The sequence below is a fragment of the Nerophis ophidion genome, linkage group LG03 (assembly GCF_033978795.1).
Source record: "Nerophis ophidion isolate RoL-2023_Sa linkage group LG03, RoL_Noph_v1.0, whole genome shotgun sequence".
In the NCBI taxonomy this organism is placed as follows: domain Eukaryota; kingdom Metazoa; phylum Chordata; class Actinopteri; order Syngnathiformes; family Syngnathidae; genus Nerophis; species Nerophis ophidion.
Window position 1 is genome coordinate 84,732,795 of NC_084613.1, and position 24,599 is coordinate 84,757,393.

Consider the following 24,599-nt stretch of genomic DNA (forward strand, 5'->3'; position numbering starts at 1 on the left):
TGCATGCTAATGTTGGGAGGCCAACAGTTAGCATATGTCAAGTACAAAGTTGAATAACTTTGGGGTAAACGGTTGCAAATTTGCAAAAAAAGACAAGTTAACATGCTAACAGTTAGCATATATCAAGTACCAAGTCATATGACTGAGATAAACGGTTGCAAAATCTACCAGAAAAAGTGTGCATGCTATTGTTAGCAGGCCAAAAGTTAGCATATGTCAAGTACCAAGTTATATGACTCTGGGGTAAACGTTTGAAAATTTTGCACAATAAAATGATAACATGCTAACAGTTAGCATGTATCCAGTACCAAGTCATATGACTCTGAGGTGAAAAGTGTGCATGCTAATGTTAGCAGGCCTACAGTTGGCATATGTCAAGTACCAAGTCGAATGACTCTGGGGTAAACTGTTGCAAATTTTGCAACAAAAAAAGTTAACATGCTAACAGTTAGCATGTATCAAGTACCAAGTCATATGACGGTGAGATAAACAGTTGCAAAATTTACCAGACAAAGTGTGCATGCTACTGTTAGCAGGCCAACAGTTAGCATATGTCAAGTACAAAGTCCAATGACTCTGGGGTAAACGGTTGCAAATTTTGCACCAAAAAAAAAAAAGTTTACGTGCTAATAGTTAGCATTTATCAAGTACCAAGTCATATGTCTCTGAGGTAAACAGTTGCAAAATTTACCAGAAAAAGTGTGCATGCTAATGTTAGCAGGCCAAAAGTTAGCATATGTCAAGTACCAAGTCAAATGACTCTGGGGTAAACGGTTGCAAATTTTGCAAAACAAAGTTAACATGCTAACAGTTAGCATACATCAAGTACCAAGTCATATGACTCAGAGGTAAACGGTTGCAAAATTTACCAGAAAAAGTGAGCATGCTAATGTTAGCAGGCCAACAGTTAGCATATGTCAAGTACCAAGTCGAATGACTCTGGGGTAAACTGTTGCAAATTTCGCAACAAAAAAAAAGTTAACATGCTAACAGTTAGCATGTATCAAGTACCAAGTCATATGACGCTGAGATAAACAGTTGCAAAATCTACCAGAAAAAGTGTGCATGCTACTGTTAGCAGGCCAAAAGTTAACGTATGTCAAGTACCAAGTTATATGACTCTGAGGTAAACCGTTGAAAATTTTGCAAAAAAAAAAAAAGTTTACGTGCTTATAGTTAGCATATATCAAGTACCAAGTCATATGACTGAGGTGAAAAGTGTGCATGCTAATGTTAGCAGGCCAACAGTTAGCATATGTCAAGTACCAAGTCGAATGACTCTGGGGTAAACGGTTGCAAATTTTGCAACAAAAAAAAGTTAACATGCTAACAGTTAGCATGTATCAAGTACCAAGTCATATGACGCTGAGATAAACGGTTGCAAAATTTACCAGAAAAAGTGTGCATGCTACTGTTAGCAGGCCTACTATTAGCAGGCCAACAGTTAGCATATGTCTAGTACCAAGTCGAATGACTCTGGGGTAAATGGTTGCACATTTTTCACCAAAAAAAAAAAAAAAAGTTTACGTGCTAATAGTTAGCATTTATCAAGTACCAAGTCATATGTCTCTGAGGTAAACAGTTGCAAAATTTACCAGAAAAAGTGTGCATGCTAATGTTAGCAGGCCAAAAGTTAGCATATGTCAAGTACCAAGTCGAATGACTCTGGGGTAAACAGTTGAAAATTTTGCAACAACAAAAAAAGTTAACATGCTAACAGTTAGCATGTATCAAGTACCAAGTCATATGACGCTGAGATAAACGGTTGCAAAATTTACCAGACAAAGTGTGCATGCTACTGTTAGCAGGCCAACAGATAGCATATGTCAAGTACCAAGTCGAATGACTCTGGGGTAAATGGTTGCACATTTTTCACCAAAAAAAAAAAAAAAAGTTTACGTGCTAATAGTTAGCATTTATCAAGTACCAAGTCATATGTCTCTGAGGTAAACAGTTGCAAAATTTACCAGAAAAAGTGTGCATGCTAATGTTAGCAGGCCAAAAGTTAGCATATGTCAAGTACCAAGTCGAATGACTCTGGGGTAAACAGTTGAAAATTTTGCAACGACAAAAAAAGTTAACATGCTAACAGTTAGCATGTATCAAGTACCAAGTCATATGACGCTGAGATAAACGGTTGCAAAATTTACCAGACAAAGTGTGCATGCTACTGTTAGCAGGCCAACAGATAGCATATGTCAAGTACCAAGTCGAATGACTCTGGGGTAAATGGTTGCACATTTTTCACCAAAAAAAAAAAAAAAAGTTTACGTGCTAATAGTTAGCATATATCAAGTACCAAGTCATATGACTCTGAGGTAAACGGTTGAAAAATTTACCAGAAAAAGTGTGCATGCTAATGTTAGCAGGCCAACAGTTAGCATATGTCAAGTGCTAAGTCGAATGACTCTGGGGTAAACGGTTGCAAATTTTGCAAAAAAATACAAGTTAACATGCTAACAGTTAGCATATATCCAGTACCAGGTCATATGACTGAGGTCGACGGTTGCAAAATTTACCAGAAAAAGTGTGCATGCTACTGTTGGATGGCCAACAGTTAGCATATGTCACGTACCAAGTCGAATGACTGGGGTAAACGGTTGCAAATTTTCCGCCCCAAAAAAAAGTTTACGTGCTAATAGTTAGCATATATCAAGTACCAAGTCATTTGACTCTGAGGTAAACGGTTGCAAAATTTACCAGAAAAAGTGTGCATGCTACTGTTAGCAGGCCAACAGTTAGCATATGTCAAGTACCAAGTCGAATGACTCTGGGGTAAACGGTTGCAAATTTTGCTAAAAAATACAAGTTAACATGCTAACAGTTAGCATATATCCAGTACCAGGTCATATGATTGGGGTAAACGGTTGTAAAATATACCAGAAAAAGTGTTAATGCCAATGTTAGCAGGCCAACACATAGCATTTGTCAAGTACCAAGTCGAATGACTCTGGGGTAAACGGTTGCAAATTTCCCCCCCCCAAAAAAAGTTTACGTGCTAATAGTTAGCATATATCCAGTACCAAGTCATATGACTGTGAGGTAAACGGTTGCAAAATTTACCAGAAAAAGTGTGCATGCTAATGTTAGCAGGCCAACAGTTAGCATATGTCAAGTGCCAAGTCGAATGACTCTGGGGTAAACGATTGCAAATTTGGCACAAAAAAAAAAAAATTAACATGCTAACAGTTAGCATGTACCCAGTACCAAGTCATATGACTCTGAGGTAAACAGTTGCAAAATTTACCAGAAAAAGTGTGCATGCTAATGTTAGCAGGCCAACAGTTAGCATATGTCAAGTGCCAAGTCGAATGACTCTGGGGTAAACGGTTGCACATTTTGCAAAACAAAGTTAACATGCTAACAGCTAGCATATATCAAGTACCAAGTCATATGACTGAGGTGAAAAGTGTGCATGCTAATGATAGCAGGCAGACAGTTAGCATATGTCAAGTACCAAGTCGAATGACTCTGGGGTAAATGGTTGCAAATTTTGCAAAACAAAGTTAACATACTAACAGTTAGCATACATCAAGTACCAAATCATATGAGTCTAAAGTAAACGGTTGCAAAATTTACCAGACAAAGTGTGCATGCTACTGTTAGCAGGCCAAAAGTTAGCATATGTCAAGTACCAAGTTATATGACTCCGGGGTAAACGGTTGAAAATTTTGCACAATAAAATGATAACATGCTAACAGTTAGCATATATCCAGTACCAGGTCAAATGACTGAGGTAAACGGTTGCAAAATTGATCAGAAAAAGTGTGCATGCTAACAGTTAGCATACGTCAAGTACCAAGTTATATGACTGTAGGGTAAACGATTGCAAAATTTGCAGCAACAAAAAAGTTTGCGTGCTAATGTTAGCATGTGACACGAACCAAGTTATAGAACTCTAAAGCAGGGGTCACCAACCTTTTTGAAAGCAAGAGTTACTTCTTGGGTACTGATTAATGCCAAGGGCTACCAGTTTGATACACACTTAAATTGCCAGAAATAGCCAATTTGCTCAATTTACTTTTAATAAATAAGTCTACATGTATATATATATATAAAAAATGGGTATTTCTGTCTGTCATTCCGTCGAAAAAAAATTTTTCCTTTCACGGAAGGTTTTTTGTAGAGAATAAATGGTGAAAAAAAAACTTAATTGAACGGTTTAAAAGAGGAGAAAACAGGAAAAAAAATAAAATTAAATTTTGAAACATAGTTTATCTTCAATTTCGACTCTTTAAAATTCAAAATCAAACCGAAAAAAAGAAGAGAAAAACTAGCTATTTTGAATCTTTTTGAAAAAATTTAAAAAATAATTTATGGAACATCATTAGTATTTTTTCCTGATTAAAATTATTTTAAAATTTTGATGACATGTTTTAGGTTAAAATCCAATCTGCACTTTGTTAGAATATATAACAAATTGGACCAAGCTATATTTTTAACAAAGACAAATCATTATTTCTTCTAGATTTTCCAGAACAAAAATTTTAGAAAGAAATTCAAAAGACTTTGAAATAAGATTTAAATTTGATTCTAAAGATTTTCTAGATTTTTGGGAATTTTAATCATAAATTTGAAGAAATACTTCACAAATATTCTTTGTCGAAAAAACCGAAGCTAAAATTTAAAATTAAATTAAAATGTATTTATTATTCTTTACAATAAAAAAAAATACTTGAACATTGATTTAAATTGCCAGGAAAGAAGAGGAAGGAATTTAAAAGGTAAAAAGGTGTTTAAAAATCCTAAAATCATTTTTAAGATTGTATTTTTTCTCTAAAATTGTCTTTCTGAAATTTATAAGAAGCAAAGTAAGAAATGTATTTAAACAAGTGAAGACCAAGTCTTTAAAATATTTTTGGGAATTTTAATCATAATAAGTTTGAAGAAATATTTCGCAAATATTTTTCAGAGAAAAAACGGAAGCTAAAATGAAGAATTAAATTAAAATGTATTTATTATTCTTTACAATAAAAAAAAATACTTGAACATTGATTTAAATTGCCAGGAAAGAAGAGGAAGGAATTTAAAAGGTAAAAAGGTGTTTAAAAATCCTAAAATAATTTTTAAGATTGTATTTTTTCTCTAAAATTGTCTTTCTGAAATTTATAAGAAGCAAAGTAAAAAATGTATTTAAACAAGTGAAGACCAAGTTTTTAAAATATTTTTTGGGAATTTTAATCATAATAAGTTTGAAGAAATATTTCGCAAATATTTTTCATAGAAAAAACAGAAGCTAAAATGAAGAATTAAATTAAAATGTATTTATTATTCTTTACAACAACAAAAAAATACTTGAACATTGATTTAAATTGTCAGGAAAGAAGAGGAAGGAATTTAAAAGGTAAAAAGGTGTTTAAAAATCCTAAAATCATTTTTAAGATTGTATTTTTTCTGTAAAATTGTCTTTCTGAAAGTTATAAGAAGCAAAGTAAAACATGTATTTAAACAAGTGAAGACCAAGTCTTTTAAAATATTTTTGGGGAATTTTAATCATAATAAGTTTGAAGAAATATTTCACAAATATTCTTCGTCGAAAAAAAACGAACCTAAAATGAAAAATTAAATTAAAATGTATTTATTATTCTTTACAATAAAAAAAAATACTTGAACATTGATTTAAATTGTCAGGAAAGAAGAGGAAGGAATTTAAAAGGTAAAAAGGTGTTTAAAAATCCTAAAATCATTTTTAAGGTTGTATTTTTTCTCTAAAATTGTCTTTCTGAAATTTATAAGAAGCAAAGTAAAAAATGTATTTAAACAAATGAAGACCAAGTCTTTAAAACATTTTTGGGAATTTTAATCGTAATAAGTTTGAAGAAATATTTTGCAAATATTTTTCAGAGAAAAAACGGAAGCTAAAATGAAGAATTAAATTAAAATGTATTTATTATTCTTTACAATAAAAAAAAAATACTTGAACATTGATTTAAATTGTCAGGAAAGAAGAGGAAGGAATTTAAAAGGTAAAAAGGTGTTTAAAAATCCTAAAATCATTTTTAAGGTTGTATTTTTTCTCTAAAATTGTCTTTCTGAAATTTATAAGAAGCAAAGTAAAAAATGTATTTAAACAAGTGAAGACCAAGTCTTTTAAAATATTTTTGGGAATTTTAATCATAATAAGTTTGAAGAAATATTTCGCAAATATTTTTCAGAGAAAAAACGGAAGCTAAAATGAAGAATTAAATTAAAATGTATTTATTATTCTTTACAATTAAAAAAAAATACTTGAACATTGATTTAAATTGTCAGGAAAGAAGAGGAAGGAATTTAAAAGGTAAAAAGGTGTTTAAAAATCCTAAAATCATTTTTAAGATTGTATTTTTTCTCTAAAATTGTCTTTCTGAAATTTATAAGAAGCAAAGTAAGAAATGTATTTAAACAAGTGAAGACCAAGTCTTTAAAATATTTTTGGGAATTTTAATCATAAGTTTGAAGAAATATTTCGCAAATATTTTTCATAGAAAAAACAGAAGCTAAAATGAAGAATTAAATTAAAATTTATTTATTATTCTTTACAATTAAAAAAGAAATACTTGAACATTGATTTAAATTGTCAGGAAAGAAGAGGAAGGAATTTAAAAATCCTAAAATCATTTTTAAGGTTGTATTTTTTCTGTAAAATTGTCTTTCTGAAAGTTATAAGAAGCAAATTAAAACATGTATTTAAACAAGTGAAGACCAAGTCTTTAAAATATTTTGGGGATTTTCAAATTCTATTTGAGTTTTGTCTCTCTTAGAATTAAAAATGTCCAGCAAAGCGAGACCAGCTTGCTAGTAAATAAATACAATTTAAAAAATACAGGCAGTTCACTGGTAAGTGCTTCTTTTTTAGCTATTTTTAGAACAGGCCAGCGGGCGACTCATCTGGTCCTTACGGGCGACCTGGTGTTGGTGACCCCTGCTCTAAAGTGAAGTGAAGTGAAGTGATTTATATTTATATAGCGCTTTTCTCTAGTGACTCAAAGCGCTTTACATAGTGAAACCCGATATCTAAGTGACATTTAAACCAGTGTGGGTGGCACTGGGAGCAGGTGGGTAAAGTGTCTTGCCCAAGGACACAACGGCAGTGACTAGGATGGCGGAAGCGGGAATCGAACCTGCAACCCTCAAGTTGCTGGCACGGCCACTCTACCAACCGAGCTATGTCTGCAAAATTTCCCAAAACAGCCAACTTGAGGTCTGTGCCTGTGTTACCTCTGGTTTGGTGGCAGCAAACATCATCTTCTCCACGGCCGTCTTCCCGCTGGCAGCTTCTTCCCGCCGTCTGACGACCAGCATGAAGTCATCACAGCAGCCCCCGAAGGTCACCACTGACTGGTAGGCGTGGGAAGCCAGCGTGTGCTGAAGGATGGCAACACTTGTGGACCTTTGCTCCTTTCAAAGTCAACATGCAGCTAGCTTTACCTGCTAGATCATAGCTAATAACTGCTAGCTATTAGTAGTTAGCTGCTAACTATAGGCTGTTAGCTGCTAACTGTTAATAGCTAGTTATTAGCGGCTAGCTACTGACCGTAATGAACAATTAACTGCTAGTTGTTAGCTGCTAATTGTTAATAGCTAGCTATTAAGGACTAGCAATTAGCGGCTAGTTGTTTGTGGCTAGCTACTGACCATAAAGAATGATGAACAGCCAATCGTTCACTGCTATTTGTTAGCTGCTAATTGTTAATAGCTAGCTATTAATGGCTAGCAATTAGCTGCTAGCTATTAGTGGATAGCTACTGACCATAGTGAATGATTAACTGCCAATTGTTAGCTGCTTTTTGTTAGCTGCTAATTGTTAATAGCTAGCTATTAGCGGCTAGCTACTGACCATAATGAACGATTAACTGCTAATTGTTAACTGCTTAATAGCTAGCTATTAACAACTAGCAATTAGCTGCTAGTTGTTTGTGGCTAGCTACTGACCATAACGAACGATTAACTGCCAATTGTTCGCTATTTGTTAGCTTCTAATTGTTAATAGCTAGTTATTAATCAATCAATCAATCAATGTTTACTTATATAGCCCTAAATCACTAGTGTCTCAAAGGGCTGCACAAACCACTACGACATCCTCGGTAGGCCCACATAAGGGCAAGGAAAACTCACACCCAGTGGGACTCCGGTGACGATAATGACCCAGTGGGACGTCGGTGACAATGATGACTATGAGAACATGATACTGTGATACTGATGATACTGATGACTATGAGAACATATGAGAACATGATACTGTGAAAGATCAATCCATAATGGATCCAACACAGTCAATTAGCTGCTAGCTATTAGCGGCTAGCTACTGACCATAGTGAAAGATTAACGGCCAATTGTTCACGGCTATTTGTTAGCTGCTAATTGTTAATAGCTAGCTATTAGTGGCTAGCGAAAGACCATATTGAATGATTAGCTGCTAATTGTTAATAGCTAAAAATTAGCAGGTATCTATTAGTGGTTAGCTACTGACCATATTGAATGATTAACTGCCAATTGTTCGCTGCTATTTTGTTAGCTGCTAATTGTTAATAGCTAGCTATTAATGGCTAGCAATTAGCTGCTAGCTATTAGCGGCTAGCTACTGACCATAGTGAACGATGAACTGCCAATTGTTCGCTGCTTTTTGTTAGCTGCTAATTGTTAATAGCTAGCTATTAGCGGCTAGCTACTGAGGTAATGAACGATTAACTGCTAATTGTTAGCAGCTATTAGCGGCTAGCTACCGACCGTAATGAACAATTAACTGCTAATTGTTAGCTGCTAATTGTTAATAGCTAGCTATTAAGGACTAGCAATTAGCGGCTAGTTGTTTGTGGCTAGCTACTGACCATAAAGAACGATGAACTGCCAATCGTTCACTGCTATTTGTTAGCTGCTAATTGTTAATAGCTAGCTATTAATGGCTAGCAATTAGCTGCTAGCTATTAGCGGATAGCTACTGACCATATTGAACGATTAACTGCCAATTGTTCGCTGCTTTTTGTTAGCTGCTAATTGTTAATAGCTAGCTATTAGCAGCTAGCTACTGACCATAAAGAACGATGAACTGCCAATCGTTCACTGCTCTTTGTTAGCTGCTAATTGTTAATAGCTAGCTATTAATGGCTAGCAATTAGCTGCTAGCTATTAGCGGCTAGCTACTGACCATAGTGAACGATGAACTGCCAATTGTTCGCTGCTTTTTGTTAGCTGCTAATTGTTAATAGCTAGCTATTAGCGGCTAGCTACTGACCGTAATGAACGATTAACTGCTAATTTTTAGTTGCTAACTGTTAATAGCTAGCTATTAGCGGCTAGCTACCGACCGTAATGAAAAAACAACTGCTAATTGTTAGCTGCTAATTGTTAATAGCTAGCTATTCCGACTAGCAATTAGCGGTTAGTTGTTTGTGGCTAGCTACTGACCATAATGAACGATTAACTGCCAATTGTTCGTTGCTAATTGTTAGCTGCTAATTGTTAATAGCCAGCTATTAATGGCTAGCAATTAGCTGCTAGCTATTAGCGGCTAGCTACTGACCATAATGAACGATTAACTGCCAATTGTTCGCTGCTATTTGTTAGCTGCTAATTGTTAATAGCTAACTATTAGCGGCTAGCTACTGACCATAATGAACGATTAACTGCTAATTGTTAGCTGCTAACTGTTAATAGCTAGCTATTAGCAGCTAGTTACTGACCGCAATGAACAATTAACTGCTAATTGTTAGCTGCTAATTGTTAGTAGCTAGCTACTAGGGACTAGCAATTAGCGGCTAGTTGTTTGTGGCTAGCTACTGACCATAAAGAACGATTAACTGCCAATTGTTCGCTGCTATTTGTTAGCTGCTAATTGTTAATAGCTATCTATTAATGGCTAGCAATTAGCTGCCAGCTATTAGCGGCTAGCTACTGACCATAGTGAACAATTAACGGCCAATTGTTCACGGCTATTTGTTAGCTGCTAATTGGTAATAGCTAGCTATTATCAGCTAGCTATTAGTGGCTAGCGACTGACCATATTGAATGATTAGTTCCTAATTGTTAATAGCTAAAAATTAGCAGGTATCTACTAGCGGCTGGCTACTTACCATATTGAATGATTAGCTATTAACAGCTAGCAATTAGCTGCTAGCTATTAGTGGCTAGCTACTGACAATATTGAATGAGTAGCTGCTAATTGTTAATAGCTAAAAGTTTGCAGCTATCTATTAACGGCTAGCAACTGACCATATTGAATGATTAGCTGCTAATTGTTAATAACTAGCTATTAACGGCTAGCTACTGACTAAAGTGAATGATTAGCTGCTAATTGTTAATAGCTATCTATTAGTGGCTAGCGAAAGACCATATTGAATGATTAGCTGCTAATTATTAATAGCTAAAAATTAGCAGGTATCTATTAGCGGCTGGCTACTGACCATATTGAATGATTAGCAGCTAGCAATTAGATGCTAGCTATTAGTGGCTAGTGACTGACCATATTGAATGATTAGCTGCTAATTGTTAATAACTAGCTATTAACGGCTAGCTACTGACTAAAGTGAATGATTGGCTGTTAATTGTTCGCAGCAAATTGTTAGCTGCTATTAGCAGCTAGCTATTAGCGACTAGCTACTGACCATAGTGAATGATTAGCTGCTAATTGTTTGCTGCTAATAGTTAATAGCTCGCTATTAACGGCTAGCTACTGACTAAAGTGAATGATTGGCTGTTAATTGTTCGCAGCAAATTGTTAGCTGCTATTAGCAGCTAGCTATTAGCGACTAGCTACTGACCAAAGTGAATGAATAGCTGCTAATTGTTTGCTGCTAATTGCTAATAGCTTGCTATTAGCGGCTAGCTACAGACCATAGTGCAGTCCAGCACTCGGAGTCCATCCTCGTTGACGGCCAGCCAGGCCGGACTCTGCTGGCGAGGGACGGAGTTGACCGGCTGCAAACAAGTCCAACATATTATTCATCACGAGCTGGCTCCGAAGTGAGACAAGTAAGACCTGGTCTCACCTTGACGCTGAACAGTTTGGCACCAAACAGAGTCCAGCTGCGGGCCACGGTCAGGTAAGTCCTCACACACTCAGACCTGCTGCATCCTCCTAACTTGGACCACTTGGCGGCCAGACGCTCACCAACATCTCTAAAAGAAACAGCGATAAATATTCCAATGGTTTCCCCTGCTCTTCAGGGGATTTTATCGGAATGAAATCCCCTGAAGAGCAGGAAAACGTGTAAAAAAGGCTTGTAGAGATGTGGTTATAATATACAAAATTCTATCATTATAGTAATATAATGTATGATAAATTATTATAATATTGGTATTATTATTTATTTATGTTTTTTTATACACTCAGCCGACCTGCTGTCACAGCATAACAATAGTAAATGTTTACTATATTATATTACTATTATCTTTATTATTTTGTTATTCGTGGTGTACACATTTTAGTAGTATTATTCATAATATACATATCGGTATTGCTCGGTTAGTAGAGTGGCCGTGCCAGCAGCTAGAAGGTTGCAGGTTCGATTCCCGCTTCCGCCATCCTAGTCACTGCCGTAGTGTCCTTGGGCAAGACACTTGACCCACCTGCTCCCAGTGCCACCCACACTGCTTTAAATGTCACTTAGATATCGGGTTTCACTATGTAAAGCGCTTTGAGTCACTAGAGAAAAGCGCTATATAAATATAATTCACTTCAAAACATTAAAGGAGTACTATATTAGTATTGTTTATAGCAGGGGTCACCGACCTTTTTGAAAGGAAGAGTTACTTTTTGGGTACTGATTCATGCCAAGGGCTACCAGTTTGATACACACTTCAATAAATTGCCAGAAATCGCCAATTTGCTCAATTTACCTTTAATGAATTTTGATTGGTAACACTAAATGGTCCCTAGTGTGTGAATGTTGTCTGTCTATCTGTGTTGGCCCTGCCATGAGGTGGCGACTTGTCCAGGGTGTACGCCGCCTTCCGCCCGATTGTAGCTGAGAGAGGCGCCAGCGCCCCCCACGACCCCGAAAGGGAATAAGCGGTAGGAAATGGATGGATGGATGGAAATAAATCTATATATATAAAAAAAAAATGGGTATTTCTGTCTGTCATTTTTTCCATTTTTTTGTAGAGAATAAATGATGAAAAAAAAAACTTAATTGAACGATTTAAAAGAGGAGAAAACAGGAAAAAAAATGAAAATTTTATTTTCAAACATAGTTTATCTTCAATTCCGACTCTTTAAAATTCAAAATTCAACCGAAAAAAAACTAGCTAATTTGAATCTTTTTGAAAAAAATGTAAAAAAAAGAGTTTAAGGAACATCATTTGTAATTTTTTCCTGATTTAAATTAATTTTAGAATTTTGATGACATGTTTTAAATATGTTAAAATCCAATCTGCATTTTGTTAAAATATATAACAAATTGGACCAAGCTATATTTCTAACAAAGACAAATCGTTATTTCTTCTAGATTTTCCAGAACAAAAATTTTAAAAGAATTTCATAGTAGTATTAATTATAATAACATAAGGTATTTTATTATGGTATTATTATTTGTAATGTATTACCGTAGTATTGGGACGGTGTGGGGGAGTGGCCGTGCGCAACCCGAGGGTCCCTGGTTCAAATCCCACCTAGTACCAACCTCGTCACGTCCGTTGTGTCCCTGAGCAAGACATTTCACCCTTGCTCCTGATGGGTGCAGGTTAGCGCCTTGCATGGCAGCTCCCTCCATCAGTGTGTGAATGTGTGTGTGAATGTGGAAGTAGTGTCAAAGCGCTTTGAGTACCTTGAAGGTAGAAAAGCGCTATACAAGTACAACCCATTTATCATTTATTACTATAGTATTATTATTTTTTAAGATTTATTGTATTAATATTGGAAAAATATTTTATTCGTGTTTTTTTTGTACAACCTGAGCTGTTCTGCGCCGCAGTCTTGTTTGTAGAGTTTTGGGTAGAAGCGCTCCAACATCTGCAGGACCATCACGTGACTTTTGCCTTGGGAAGATGTGATTGCTGATTGGTCCAAATCACCCTGCTCCACCTTGTTGGATAATAATAATACATCATTAATCTTATGGTACACCGCAGTGTGTGTGTGTGTGTGTGTGTTCTTGAGACATGAAGAAGGAAAAGCATCTTCCATAAGAGGAGGTGTGAACAATTGATGACATAAGTCATGGTCCCGATAACATTGCATCTAATAGAGAATGTCTCATTAGCACCCCTGCTGGTCAAAATGAGGATGGTCCCAAAAAGGAGGGATTTTTCAAAATGACTTTGTGTCAGTTTTAAAAGTGCGCCAACATATGAAATAACAAGTGTGTGTAAGAAATTAAAATGCGCCCCCTTTGGCCAAAATTAATTAAAAAATGATGTACAAAGAGACATACTGTAATTACTGTAAAACAAAAAATAACTAAAAGCAGTCTTTTTCTCACAATGTGTCGACTTTTTTCTTATAAAATTGGTAACAATTTTCTTTCTGTTTCTGTAATATTGCAAGATTTCCCCATAAATGTGTTACTTTTTTATGCAAAATTATCACTTTTTAATGCAAAAATGGCGACATTTGTCATATATAATTTTGACTTTTATCGCAATTTTTTGGGTTGTTTTTGTAAAACAGATATTTTTTTGAGTCAAATGATGACTTTGGTCATCATTTTGCTGAGTAAAATTCCGATTATTATAATATTGCGAACATTTTTACGTTTTCTTGTAAAGTTGTGACTTTTGTCGAGTAAAATTACGACTCTTTTCATAAAATTGCCAAATTTTATGGATTTTTCGAAATGACTGTGTGTCAGATTTAAAAGTGCGCCCCCTCTGGTCAACATATGAAATAACAAGTGTGTGTAAGAAGTTAAAACGCGCCCCCTTTGGCCAAAATTAATTTATTAAATATGTACAAAGAGACATACTGTAATTACTGTAAAACAAAAAATAACTAAAAGCAGTCTTTTTCTCACAATGTGTCGACTTTTTTCTTATAAAATTGGTAACAATTTCTCATATTCTTTTTGTTTCTGTAATATTGCAGGATTTCCCCATAAATGTGTTACTTTTTTATGCAAAATTATCACTTTTTAATGGAAAAAAGGCGACATTTGTCATATATAATTTTGACTTTTATCGCACAATCGCCAATTTTTTGGGTTGTTTTTGTAAAACAGATATTTTTTGGAGTCAAATGATGACTTTGGTCATCATTTTGCCGAGTAAAATTCCGATTATTATAATATTGCGAACATTTTTACGTTTTCTTGTAAAGTTGTGACTTTTGTCGAGTAAAATTACGACTCTTTTCATAAAATTGCCAAATTTTATGGATTTTTGAGGGATTTTTCAAAATGACTGTGTGTCAGTTTTAAAAGTGCTCTCCCTCTGGTCAACATATGAAATAACAAGTGTGTGTAAGAAATTAAAATGCGCACCCTTTGGCCAAAATTAATTTGATAGGCGCCAGCGCCCCCCGCGACCCCAAAAGGGAATAAGCGGTAGAAAATGGATGGATGGATGTACAAAGAGACATACTGTAATTACTGTAAAACAAAAAATAACTAAAAGCAGTCTTTTTCTCACAATGTGTCGACTTTTTTCTTATAAAATTGGTAACAATTTCTCATATTCTTTTTGTTTCTGTAATATTGCAGGATTTCCCCATAAATGTGTTACTTTTTTATGCAAAATTATCACTTTTTAATACAAAAATGGCGACATTTGTCATAAATAATTTTGACTTTTATCGCAATATATCGCCAATTTTTTGGGGTGTTTTTGTAAAAGAGATATTTTTTGGAGTCAAATGATGACTTTGGTCATTTTGCTGAGTAAAATTCCGATTATTATAATATTGCGAACATTTTTACGTTTTCTTGTAAAGTTGTGACTTTTGTCGAGTAAAATTACGACTCTTTTCATAAAATTGCCAAATTTTATGGATTTTTCGAAATGACTGTGTGTCAGATTTAAAAGTGCGCCTCCTCTGGTCAACATATGAAATAACAAGTGTGTGTAAGAAGTTAAAACACGCCCCCTTTGGCCAAAATTAATTAAAAAATATGTACAAAGAGACATACTATAATTACTGTAAAACAAAAAATAACTAAAAGCAGTCTTTTTCTCACAATGTGTCGACTTTTTTCTTATAAAATTGGTAATAATTTTCTTTCTGTTTCTGTAATATTGCAAGATTTCCCCATAAATGTGTTACTTTTTTATGCAAAATTATCACTTTTCAATGCAAAAATGGCGACATTTGTCATATAAAATTTTGACTTTTATCGCAATATCGCCAATTTTTTGGGGTGTTTTTGTAAAACAGATATTTTTTGGAGTCAAATGATGACTTTGGTCATCATTTTGCTGAGTAAAATTCCGATTATTATAATATTGCGAACATTTTTACGTTTTCTTGTAAAGTTGTGACTTTTGTCGAGTAAAATTACGACTCTTTTCATAAAATTGCCAAATTTTATGGATTTTTGAGGGATTTTTCAAAATGACTGTGTCAGTTTTAAAAGTGCGCCTCCCTCTGGTCAACATATGAAATAACAAGTGTGTGTAAGAAATTAAAATGCGCACCCTTTGGCCAGAATTAATTTAAAGAATATGTACAAAGAGACATACTGTAATTACTGTAAAACAAAAAATAACTAAAAACAGTCTTTTTCTCACAATGTGTCGACTTTTTTCTTATAAAATTGGTAACAATTTCTCATATTCTTTTTGTTTCTGTAATATTGCAAGATTTCCCCATAAATGAGTTACTTTTTTATGCAAAATTATCACTTTTTAATGGAAAAAAGGCGACATTTGTCATATATAATTTTGACTTTTATCGCAATTTTTTGGGTTGTTTTTGTAAAACAGATATTTTTTTGAGTCAAATGATGACTTTGGTCATCATTTTGCTGAGTAAAATTCCGATTATTATAATATTGCGAACATTTTTACGTTTTCTTGTAAAGTTGTGACTTTTGTCGAGTAAAATTACGACTCTTTTCATAAAATTGCCAAATTTTATCGATTTTTGAGGGATTTTTCAAAATGACTGTCAGTTTTAAAAGTGCCCCCCTCTGGTCAACATATGAAATAACAAGTGTGTGTAAGAAATTAAAATGCGCACCTTTTGGCCAAAATTAATTTAAAAAATATGTATAAAGAGACATACTGTAATTACTGTAAAACAAAAAATAACTAAAAGCAGTCTTTTTCTCACAATGTGTCGACTTTTTTCTTATAAAATTGGTAACAATTTCTCATATTCTTTCTGTTTCTGTAATATTGCAAGATTTCCCCATAAATGTGTTACTTTTTTATGCAAAATTATCACTTTTTAATGCAAAAATGGCGACATTTGTCATATATAATTTTGACTTTTATTGCAATATCGCCAATTTTTTGGGTTGTTTTTGTAAAACAGATATTTTTTGGAGTCAAATGATGACTTTTGTCATTTTGCTGAGTAAAATTCCGATTATTATAATATTGCGAACATTTTTACGTTTTCTTGTAAAGTTGTGACTTTCGTCGAGTAAAATTACGACTCTTTTCATAAAATTGCCAAATTTTATGGATTTTTGAGAGATTTTTCAAAATGACTGTGTGTCAGTTTTAAAAGTGCTCTCCCTCTGGTCAACATATGAAATAACAAGTGTGTGTAAGAAGTTAAAATGCGCTCCCTTTGGCCAAAATTAATTTAAAAATTATGTATAAAGAGACATACTGTAATTACTGTAAAACAAAAAATAACTAAAAGCAGTCTTTTTCTCACAATGTGTCGACTTTTTTCTTATAAAATTGGTAACAATTTTCTTTCTGTTTCTGTAATATTGCAAGATTTCCCCATAAATGTGTTACTTTTTTATGCAAAATTATCACTTTTTAATGGAAAAAAGGCGACATTTGTCATATATAATTTTGACTTTTATCGCACAATCGCCAATTTTTTGGGTTGTTTTTGTAAAACAGATATTTTTTGGAGTCAAATGATGACTTTGGTCATCATTTTGCCGAGTAAAATTCCGATTATTATAATATTGCGAACATTTTTACGTTTTCTTGTAAAGTTGTGACTTTTGTCGAGTAAAATTACGACTCTTTTCATAAAATTGCCAAATTTTATGGATTTTTGAGGGATTTTTCAAAATGACTGTGTGTCAGTTTTAAAAGTGCTCTCCCTCTGGTCAACATATGAAATAACAAGTGTGTGTAAGAAGTTAAAATGCGCCCCTTTTGGCCAAAATTAATTTAAAAATTATGTACAAAGAGACATACTGTAATTACTGTAAAACAAAAAATAACTAAAAGCAGTCTTTTTCTCACAATGTGTCGACTTTTTTCTCATAAAATTGGTAACAATTTTCTTTCTGTTTCTGTAATATTGCAAGATTTCCCCATAAATGTGTTACTTTTTTATGCAAGATTATCACTTTTTAATGGAAAAAAGGCGACATTTGTCATATATAATTTTGACTTTTATCGCAATATCGCCAATTTTTTGGGTTGTTTTTGTAAAACGGATATTTTTTGGAGTCAAATGATGACTTTGGTCATCATTTTGCTGAGTAAAATTCCGATTATTATAATATTGCGAACATTTTTACGTTTTCTTGTAAAGTTGTGACTTTTGTCGAGTAAAATTACGACTCTTTTCATAAAATTGCCAAATTTTATGGATTTTTCGAAATGACTGTGTGTCAGATTTAAAAGTGCGCCTCCTCTGGTCAACATATGAAATAACAAGTGTGTGTAAGAAGTTAAAACACGCCCCCTTTGGCCAAAATTAATTAAAAAATATGTACAAAGAGACATACTGTAATTACTGTAAAACAAAAAATAACTAAAAGCAGTCTTTTTCTCACAATGTGTCGACTTTTTTCTTATAAAATTGGTAACAATTTTCTTTCTGTTTCTGTAATATTGCAAGATTTCCCCATAAATGTGTTACTTTTTTATGCAAAATTATCACTTTTTAATGCAAAAATGGCGACATTTGTCATATATAATTTTGACTTTTATCGCAATATCGCCAATTTTTGGGGGTGTTTTTGTAAAACAGATATTTTTTGAGTCATATGATGACTTTGGTCATCATTTTGCTGAGTAAAATTCCGATTATTATAATATTGCGAACATTTTTACGTTTTCTTGTAAAGTTGTGACTTTTGTCGAGTAAAATTACGACTCTTTTCATAAAATTGCCAAATTTTATCGATTTTTGAGGGATTTTTAAAAAATGACTGTGTGTCAGTTTTAAAAGTGCTCCCCCTCTGGTCAACATATGAAATAACAAGTGTGTGTAAGAAATTAAAATGCGCACCTTTTGGCCAAAATTAATTTAAAAATTATGTATAAAGAGACATACTGTAATTACTGTAAAACAAAAAATAACTAAAAGCAGTCTTTTTCTCACAATGTGTCGACTTTTTTCTTATAAAATTGGTAACAATTTTCTTTCTGTTTCTGTAATATTGCAAGATTTCCCCATAAATGTGTTACTTTTTTATGCAAAATTATCACTTTTTAATGCAAAAATGGCGACATTTGTCATATATCATTTTGACTTTTATCGCAATTTTTTGGGTTGTTTTTGTAAAACAGATATTTTTTGGAGTCAAATGATGACTTTGGTCATCATTTTGCCGAGTAAAATTCCGATTATTATAATATTGCAAACATTTTTACGTTTTCTTGTAAAGTTGTGACTTTTGTCGAGTAAAATTACGACTCTTCATAAAATTGCCAAATTTATGGATTTTTGAGGGATTTTTCGAAATGACTGTGTCAGTTTCAAAAGTGCTCTCCCTCTGGTCAACATATGAAATAACAAGTGTGTGTAAGAAGTTAAAATGCGCCCCCTTTTGGCCAAAATTAATTTAAAAATTATGTACAAAGAGACATACTGTAATTACTGTAAAACAAAAAATAGCTAAAAGCAGTCTTTTTCTCACAATGTGTCGACTTTTTTCTCATAAAATTGGTAACAATTTTCTTTCTGTTTCTGTAATATTGCAAGATTTCCCCATAAATGTGTTACTTTTTTATGCAAAATTATCACTTTTTAATGCAAAAATGGCGACATTTGTCATATATAATTTTGACTTTTATCGCAATATCGCCAATTTTTTGGTTCTTTTAAAACGGTGATATTTTTTTTTTTGAGTCAAATGATGACTTTGGTCATCATTTTGCCGAGTAAAATTCCGATTATTATTATCCATCCTTCCATTTCCTACCGCGTATTCCCTTTGGGGTCGCGAGGTGGGCGCTGGTGCCTATCTCAGCTACAATCGGGCGGAAGGCGGCGTACACCCTGGACAAGTCGCCACCTCATCGCAGGGCCAACACAGATATTAGTGCGAAAATGTCAATGTTTTCTTGTAAAATTGTGACTTTTGTGGAGTAAAATTCTTACAGTTTTCATAAAATTGCCCAAATTGTAAGCTTTTCTGTTATTGAGTAAATCTCCAACTTTTATCATAATATTGCACTAAAGTTCATTTTTTCTTTTAAAATTTTGACTGCCGAAATTGTAAGTTTTTCCTGTAAAATTGTGACCTTTTCCTTGTGAAATTCCAACTCATTTTTCACAACAAGCTTTTTTTTTATATCCGCATAGTATGTATATATTATTAATGTTGTAAATACACATCTTTATAGATCTAGAAAAGCTGGTCCTAAAGAGGGAGGCATTAATGGGAGGTCCCCAGAAGTTCTGAAATACACGAATGTGTGTGTGTGTGTGTGTGTGTGTGTGTGTGTGTGTGTGTGTGTGTGTGTGTGTACCTGTGCCATGAGGGCAGCCACCTCCAGTGCCAGCTCCTTGTTGACAGGAAAGTGTCCTTGCTGGACTTGGTGGTTCACCTGGTAGGCCAGTAGGAGGCGCTCTCGCTCTGTCTCGCCGTTGACTTGCGATCGCAAACACAACCTGCACGTGCAAAACAACCATTCCCACAATCCTTGTCAGTTACCGTGCAGGTTGTACTTACCTGTTATATTTTGCTACCCATATTGCAACAATGATCCACACTTGTGGAATTATAAGACATTTTTTTTTGTATTTAACAGTCTTCTCTTACACACTTAAGTATCATTTGCACGCTCCTCTAGTTTTTGTGGACGTACGGCAAAATAATCTACCATATTTCCTTGAATTGTATGCGCATGTTTAGAATTTCCACCGGGTCGAACTCGTTTCGCCAAATAAATAGCATATGCCCAGAATTTCCACAGGGTCAAACTCGTCACGTCACGAGTGACACTTCACCTGTCATCATTTTCAAAATGGAGGAGGCTGATTTCAATCGCATAAAGGGAAGAAGGTTAAGAGCTATTCAGTAGGATTTAAGGTCCAAGCTATTGAATATGCTAAAAAGAACAGTTTTATTAAAATACCGTAGCTGCGTGTGTCAAATATGAGTCATTAAATGACTCCGGCCTCCTGGTGGTAGAGGGCGCTAGTGATCCTTCTTGCGACTACTCGGCCGCAGAAGAAGAGACAACAAGCAGCCAGAGTGAGCAGCGTGTGTTTATTTTTTCCTCTGGCTTGCACTTTTAACATGGAGGATTACATATCTAAAACAAAACCGTTTTCTAAACTGGACTTTCAATCGAAGCAGGAGGTAATAAAGGAAGACAGAGAGACTTTTAAAACTGAAGAAAGATGAGGAAGACTTCTATCAACAATCGAACCTGCAACTTGAGGGTTGCAGGTTCTATTCCCGCTTCCGCCATCCTAGTCACTGCCGTTGTGTCCTTGGGCAAGACACTTTACCCACCTGCTCCCAGTGTCACCCACACTGGTTTAAATGTCACTTAGATATCGGGTTTCACTATGTAAAGCGCTTTGAGTCACTAGAGAAAAGCGCTATATAAATATAATTCACTTCACCATAATAAGGTTTTTTTTAATTAAATGTGCTTTTCATGATGGTATCCTTACATCACACTCAAAATTTTAAGCGCAGGCCTAAATTTACTGCATGCTTTTGGTAAGTGAGAAGAAGTTTTAAATCAATTAGCGCCTTGGCGGCAATTCAAGGAAATACGGTAGTCAAAGATCCTCTATATGACTAAGGCGGTTTTTGAGGACCCTTTGGCAAAAATCCCTGTCAAAGATCCTCTATTTGACAGGAGCACTCTTGTTTTTGAGGACTTATAGCAAGAAATTATCGTCAAAGATCCTTGAAATGGCAAGAGCACTCTTTTGTTTTTGAGGATCTATGTGTCAGGTTTGTCCCTGACAGTTTGGTCCATGTCTTAGTTTTTCCTCTGCATTTGTCTTTGTTTCCTGTCTTTATTTCCCGTCAGCGCTCTTATTTTGTCTGTTTCCTGTTTTTCTCCCTGGGCGCTGTTTCTCCTCAGCTGCGGCTGAATGGCACCTGGCCACACCTGGTGTCAATCAGCCCGATTCCTATTTTTACCTGCTTTGTCAACCAGTCCGTGCGGGATTATTGTCGTGTCGATGTCGATGTCACCGCTACCTGTCTTGTCGCTTGTAGCTTTGTTCATGCCATAGTTCCGTCTTGTCACAGAGTGTGTTTTTGTCCTCAGCCCAGTTTGTTTTCCCCCTTGTGCACGCCTTTTGTTTGTACCCTTTTCTTCGGTTTTGTCTTAGTGTTGAATTAAATCACGTTTACCTGCAAAATGCCTGCCGCCTTGGGGTTGGCCACAAACCAACTCAGACACTATGTAAGTATGCGTTAATTTACAGTTTGTCCCTAGATATGTTGCTGAGGTCTGGAAGTAGTCTTTGCCCTAATGTTGTCTTTTGTTGAGTCCTACAAAGTGGTTTCAATTGTAAGTGTGGAGAGACGGAGTCGACAGCAGGATAGGATAGACAACGGTCCTGACCGAGATGGTGGGCAGGAGGCGGAGCATGTAGCGGAGCGGAGAGGCGGGGCGCCCTCGTCCTCCCTCCTTTTGGCCAACAGCTCGCCCTGATAATGTTAGCATGCTAAAGTTAGCATGTTACAGTTAGCATATGCCAAATACCACGGTCTATGACTATGAGTTCTACTGTGGTAAAACTGGCAAATAATGTAGGTTAAAACAATGTTAGCTTGATAATGTTAGCATGCTAAAATCAGCATGTTACAGTTAGCATATGCCAAATACCACAGTCTATAACTATGAGTTGTACTGCGGAAAAACTGGCTAAAAAATTTGGTTAAAACCAATGTTAGCCTGATAATGTTAGCATGCTAAAGTTAGCATGTTACAGTTAGCATATGCGAAATACCACGGTCTATGACTATGAGTTGTACTGCAGTAAAACTGGCTAAAAACTTTGTTTAAAACAATGTTAGCCTGATAATGTTAGCATGCCAAAATTAATATGTTACAGTTATCATATGCCAAATACCACGGTCTATGACTATGAGTTGTACTGCAGTAAAACTGGCTAAAAACTTTGTTTAAAACAATGTTAGCCTGATAATGTTAGCATGCCAAAATTAATATGTTACAGTTATCATATGCCAAATACCACGGTCTATGACTATGAGTTGTACTGTGGTAAAACTGGCTAAAAAAATTGGTTAGACCAATGTTAGCCTGATAATGTTAGCATGCTAAAATTAGCATGTTGTAGTTAGCATATGCCAAATACCACAGTCTATGACTATGAGTTGTACTGTGGTAAAACTGGCTAAAAAAATTGGTTTGACCAATGTTAGCCTGATAATGATAGCATGCTAAAATTAGCATGTTATAGTTAGCATATGCCAAATACCACAGTCTGACTATGAGTTGTACTGCAGTAAAACTGGCTAAAAAATGTGGTTAAAACAATGTTAGCCTGATAATGTTAGCATGATAAAGTTAGCATGTTACAGTTAGCATATGCGAAATACCACGGTCTATGACTATGAGTTGTACTGCAGTAAAACTGGCTAAAAACTTTGTTTAAAACAATGTTAGCCTGATAATGTTAGCATGCCAAAATTAATATGTTACAGTTATCATATGCCAAATACCACGGTCTATGACTATGAGTTGTACTGTGGTAAAACTGGCTAAAAAAATTGGTTAGACCAATGTTAGCCTGATAATGATAGCATGCTAAAATTAGCATGTTATAGTTAGCATATGCCAAATACCACAGTCTATGACTATGAGTTGTACTGTGGTAAAACTGGCTAAAAAAATTGGTTAGAACAATGTTAGCCTGATAATGTTAGCATGCTAAAATTAGCATGTTATAGTTAGCATATGCCAAATACCACAGTCTATGACTATGAGTTGTACTGTGGTAAAACTGGCTAAAAAAATTGGTTTGACCAATGTTAGCCTGATAATGATAGCATGCTAAAATTAGCATGTTATAGTTAGCATACGCCAAATACCACAGTCTATGACTATGAGTTGTACTGCGGAAAAACTGGCTAAAAAATTTGGTTAAAACCATGTTAGCCTGATAATGTTAGCATGCCAAAATTAATATGTTACAGTTATCATATGCCAAATACCACGGTCTATGACTATGAGTTGTACTGTGGTAAAACTGGCAAAAAATTTGGTTAAAACAATGTTAGCCTGATAATGTTAGCATGCTAAAATTAGCATGTTATAGTTAGCATATGCCAAATACCACAGTCTATGACTATGAGTTGTACTGCAGTAAAACTGGCTAAAAACTTTGTTTAAAACAATGTTAGCCTGATAATGTTAGCATGCCAAAATTAATATGTTACAGTTATCATATGCCAAATACCACGGTCTATGACTATGAGTTGTACTGTGGTAAAACTGGCAAAAAATTTGGTTAGACCAATGTTAGCCTGATAATGTTAGCATGCTAAAATTAGCATGTTATAGTTAGCATACGCCAAATACCACAGTCTATGACTATGAGTTGTACTGCAGTAAAACTGGCTAAAAACTTTGTTTAAAACAATGTTAGCCTGATAATGTTAGCATGCCAAAATTAATATGTTACAGTTATCATATGCCAAATACCACGGTCTACGACTATGAGTTGTACTGTGGTAAAACTGGCAAAAAATTTGGTTAAAACAATGTTAGCCTGATAATGTTAGCATGCTAAAATTAGCATGTTATAGTTAGCATATGCCAAATACCACAGTCTATGACTATGAGTTCTACTGTGGTAAAACTGGCAAATAATGTAGGTTAAAACAATGTTAGCCTGATAATGTTAGCATGCTAAAATCAGCATGTTACAGTTAGCATATGCCAAATACCACAGTCTATAACTATGAGTTGTACTGCGGAAAAACTGGCTAAAAAATGTGGTTAAAACCAATGTTAGCCTGATAATGTTAGCATGCTAAAGTTAGCATGTTACAGTTGGCATATGCGAAATACCACGGTCTATGACTATGAGTTGTACTGCAGTAAAACTGGCTAAAAACTTTGTTTAAAACAATGTTAGCCTGATAATGTTAGCATGCCAAAATTAATATGTTACGGTTACCAAATTTGGAGGTGTTAAAATCGCCATGTCAAATTGCTAATGCTAATCAGTAGCATTTTTAAAGCATATCCAATGTAAACTCGCACTTTTTGTAAAGTGAAGCCTTATTGGTGAGCGCTTTTTTTTTTATCAGGAATGCTTACAGTGTTGGTATGGAAAATCCCTGCTACGGATGCGCTTGTTTCCCGCCGAGTGTTTAAGT

General features: G+C 34.7%; 1 protein-coding gene across 3 annotated transcripts in view; it reads right to left on the reverse strand.

The window, feature by feature from the left end:
• Window positions 1–24,599, reverse strand: part of plekhh1 (pleckstrin homology domain containing, family H (with MyTH4 domain) member 1) — a 103,873-nt gene that overhangs the window by 505 nt on the left and 78,769 nt on the right. For all 3 annotated transcript variants that reach the window (XM_061896252.1, XM_061896249.1, XM_061896251.1), the window contains 5 exons: window positions 19,747–19,888; window positions 12,867–12,997; window positions 10,965–11,094; window positions 10,810–10,893; window positions 7,198–7,344 (listed from right to left, as the gene is read on the reverse strand). In XM_061896252.1, the coding sequence (XP_061752236.1) occupies window positions 7,198–7,344; window positions 10,810–10,893; window positions 10,965–11,094; window positions 12,867–12,997; window positions 19,747–19,888 (634 nt within the window). The remainder of the gene's footprint in view (window positions 1–7,197; window positions 7,345–10,809; window positions 10,894–10,964; window positions 11,095–12,866; window positions 12,998–19,746; window positions 19,889–24,599) is intronic.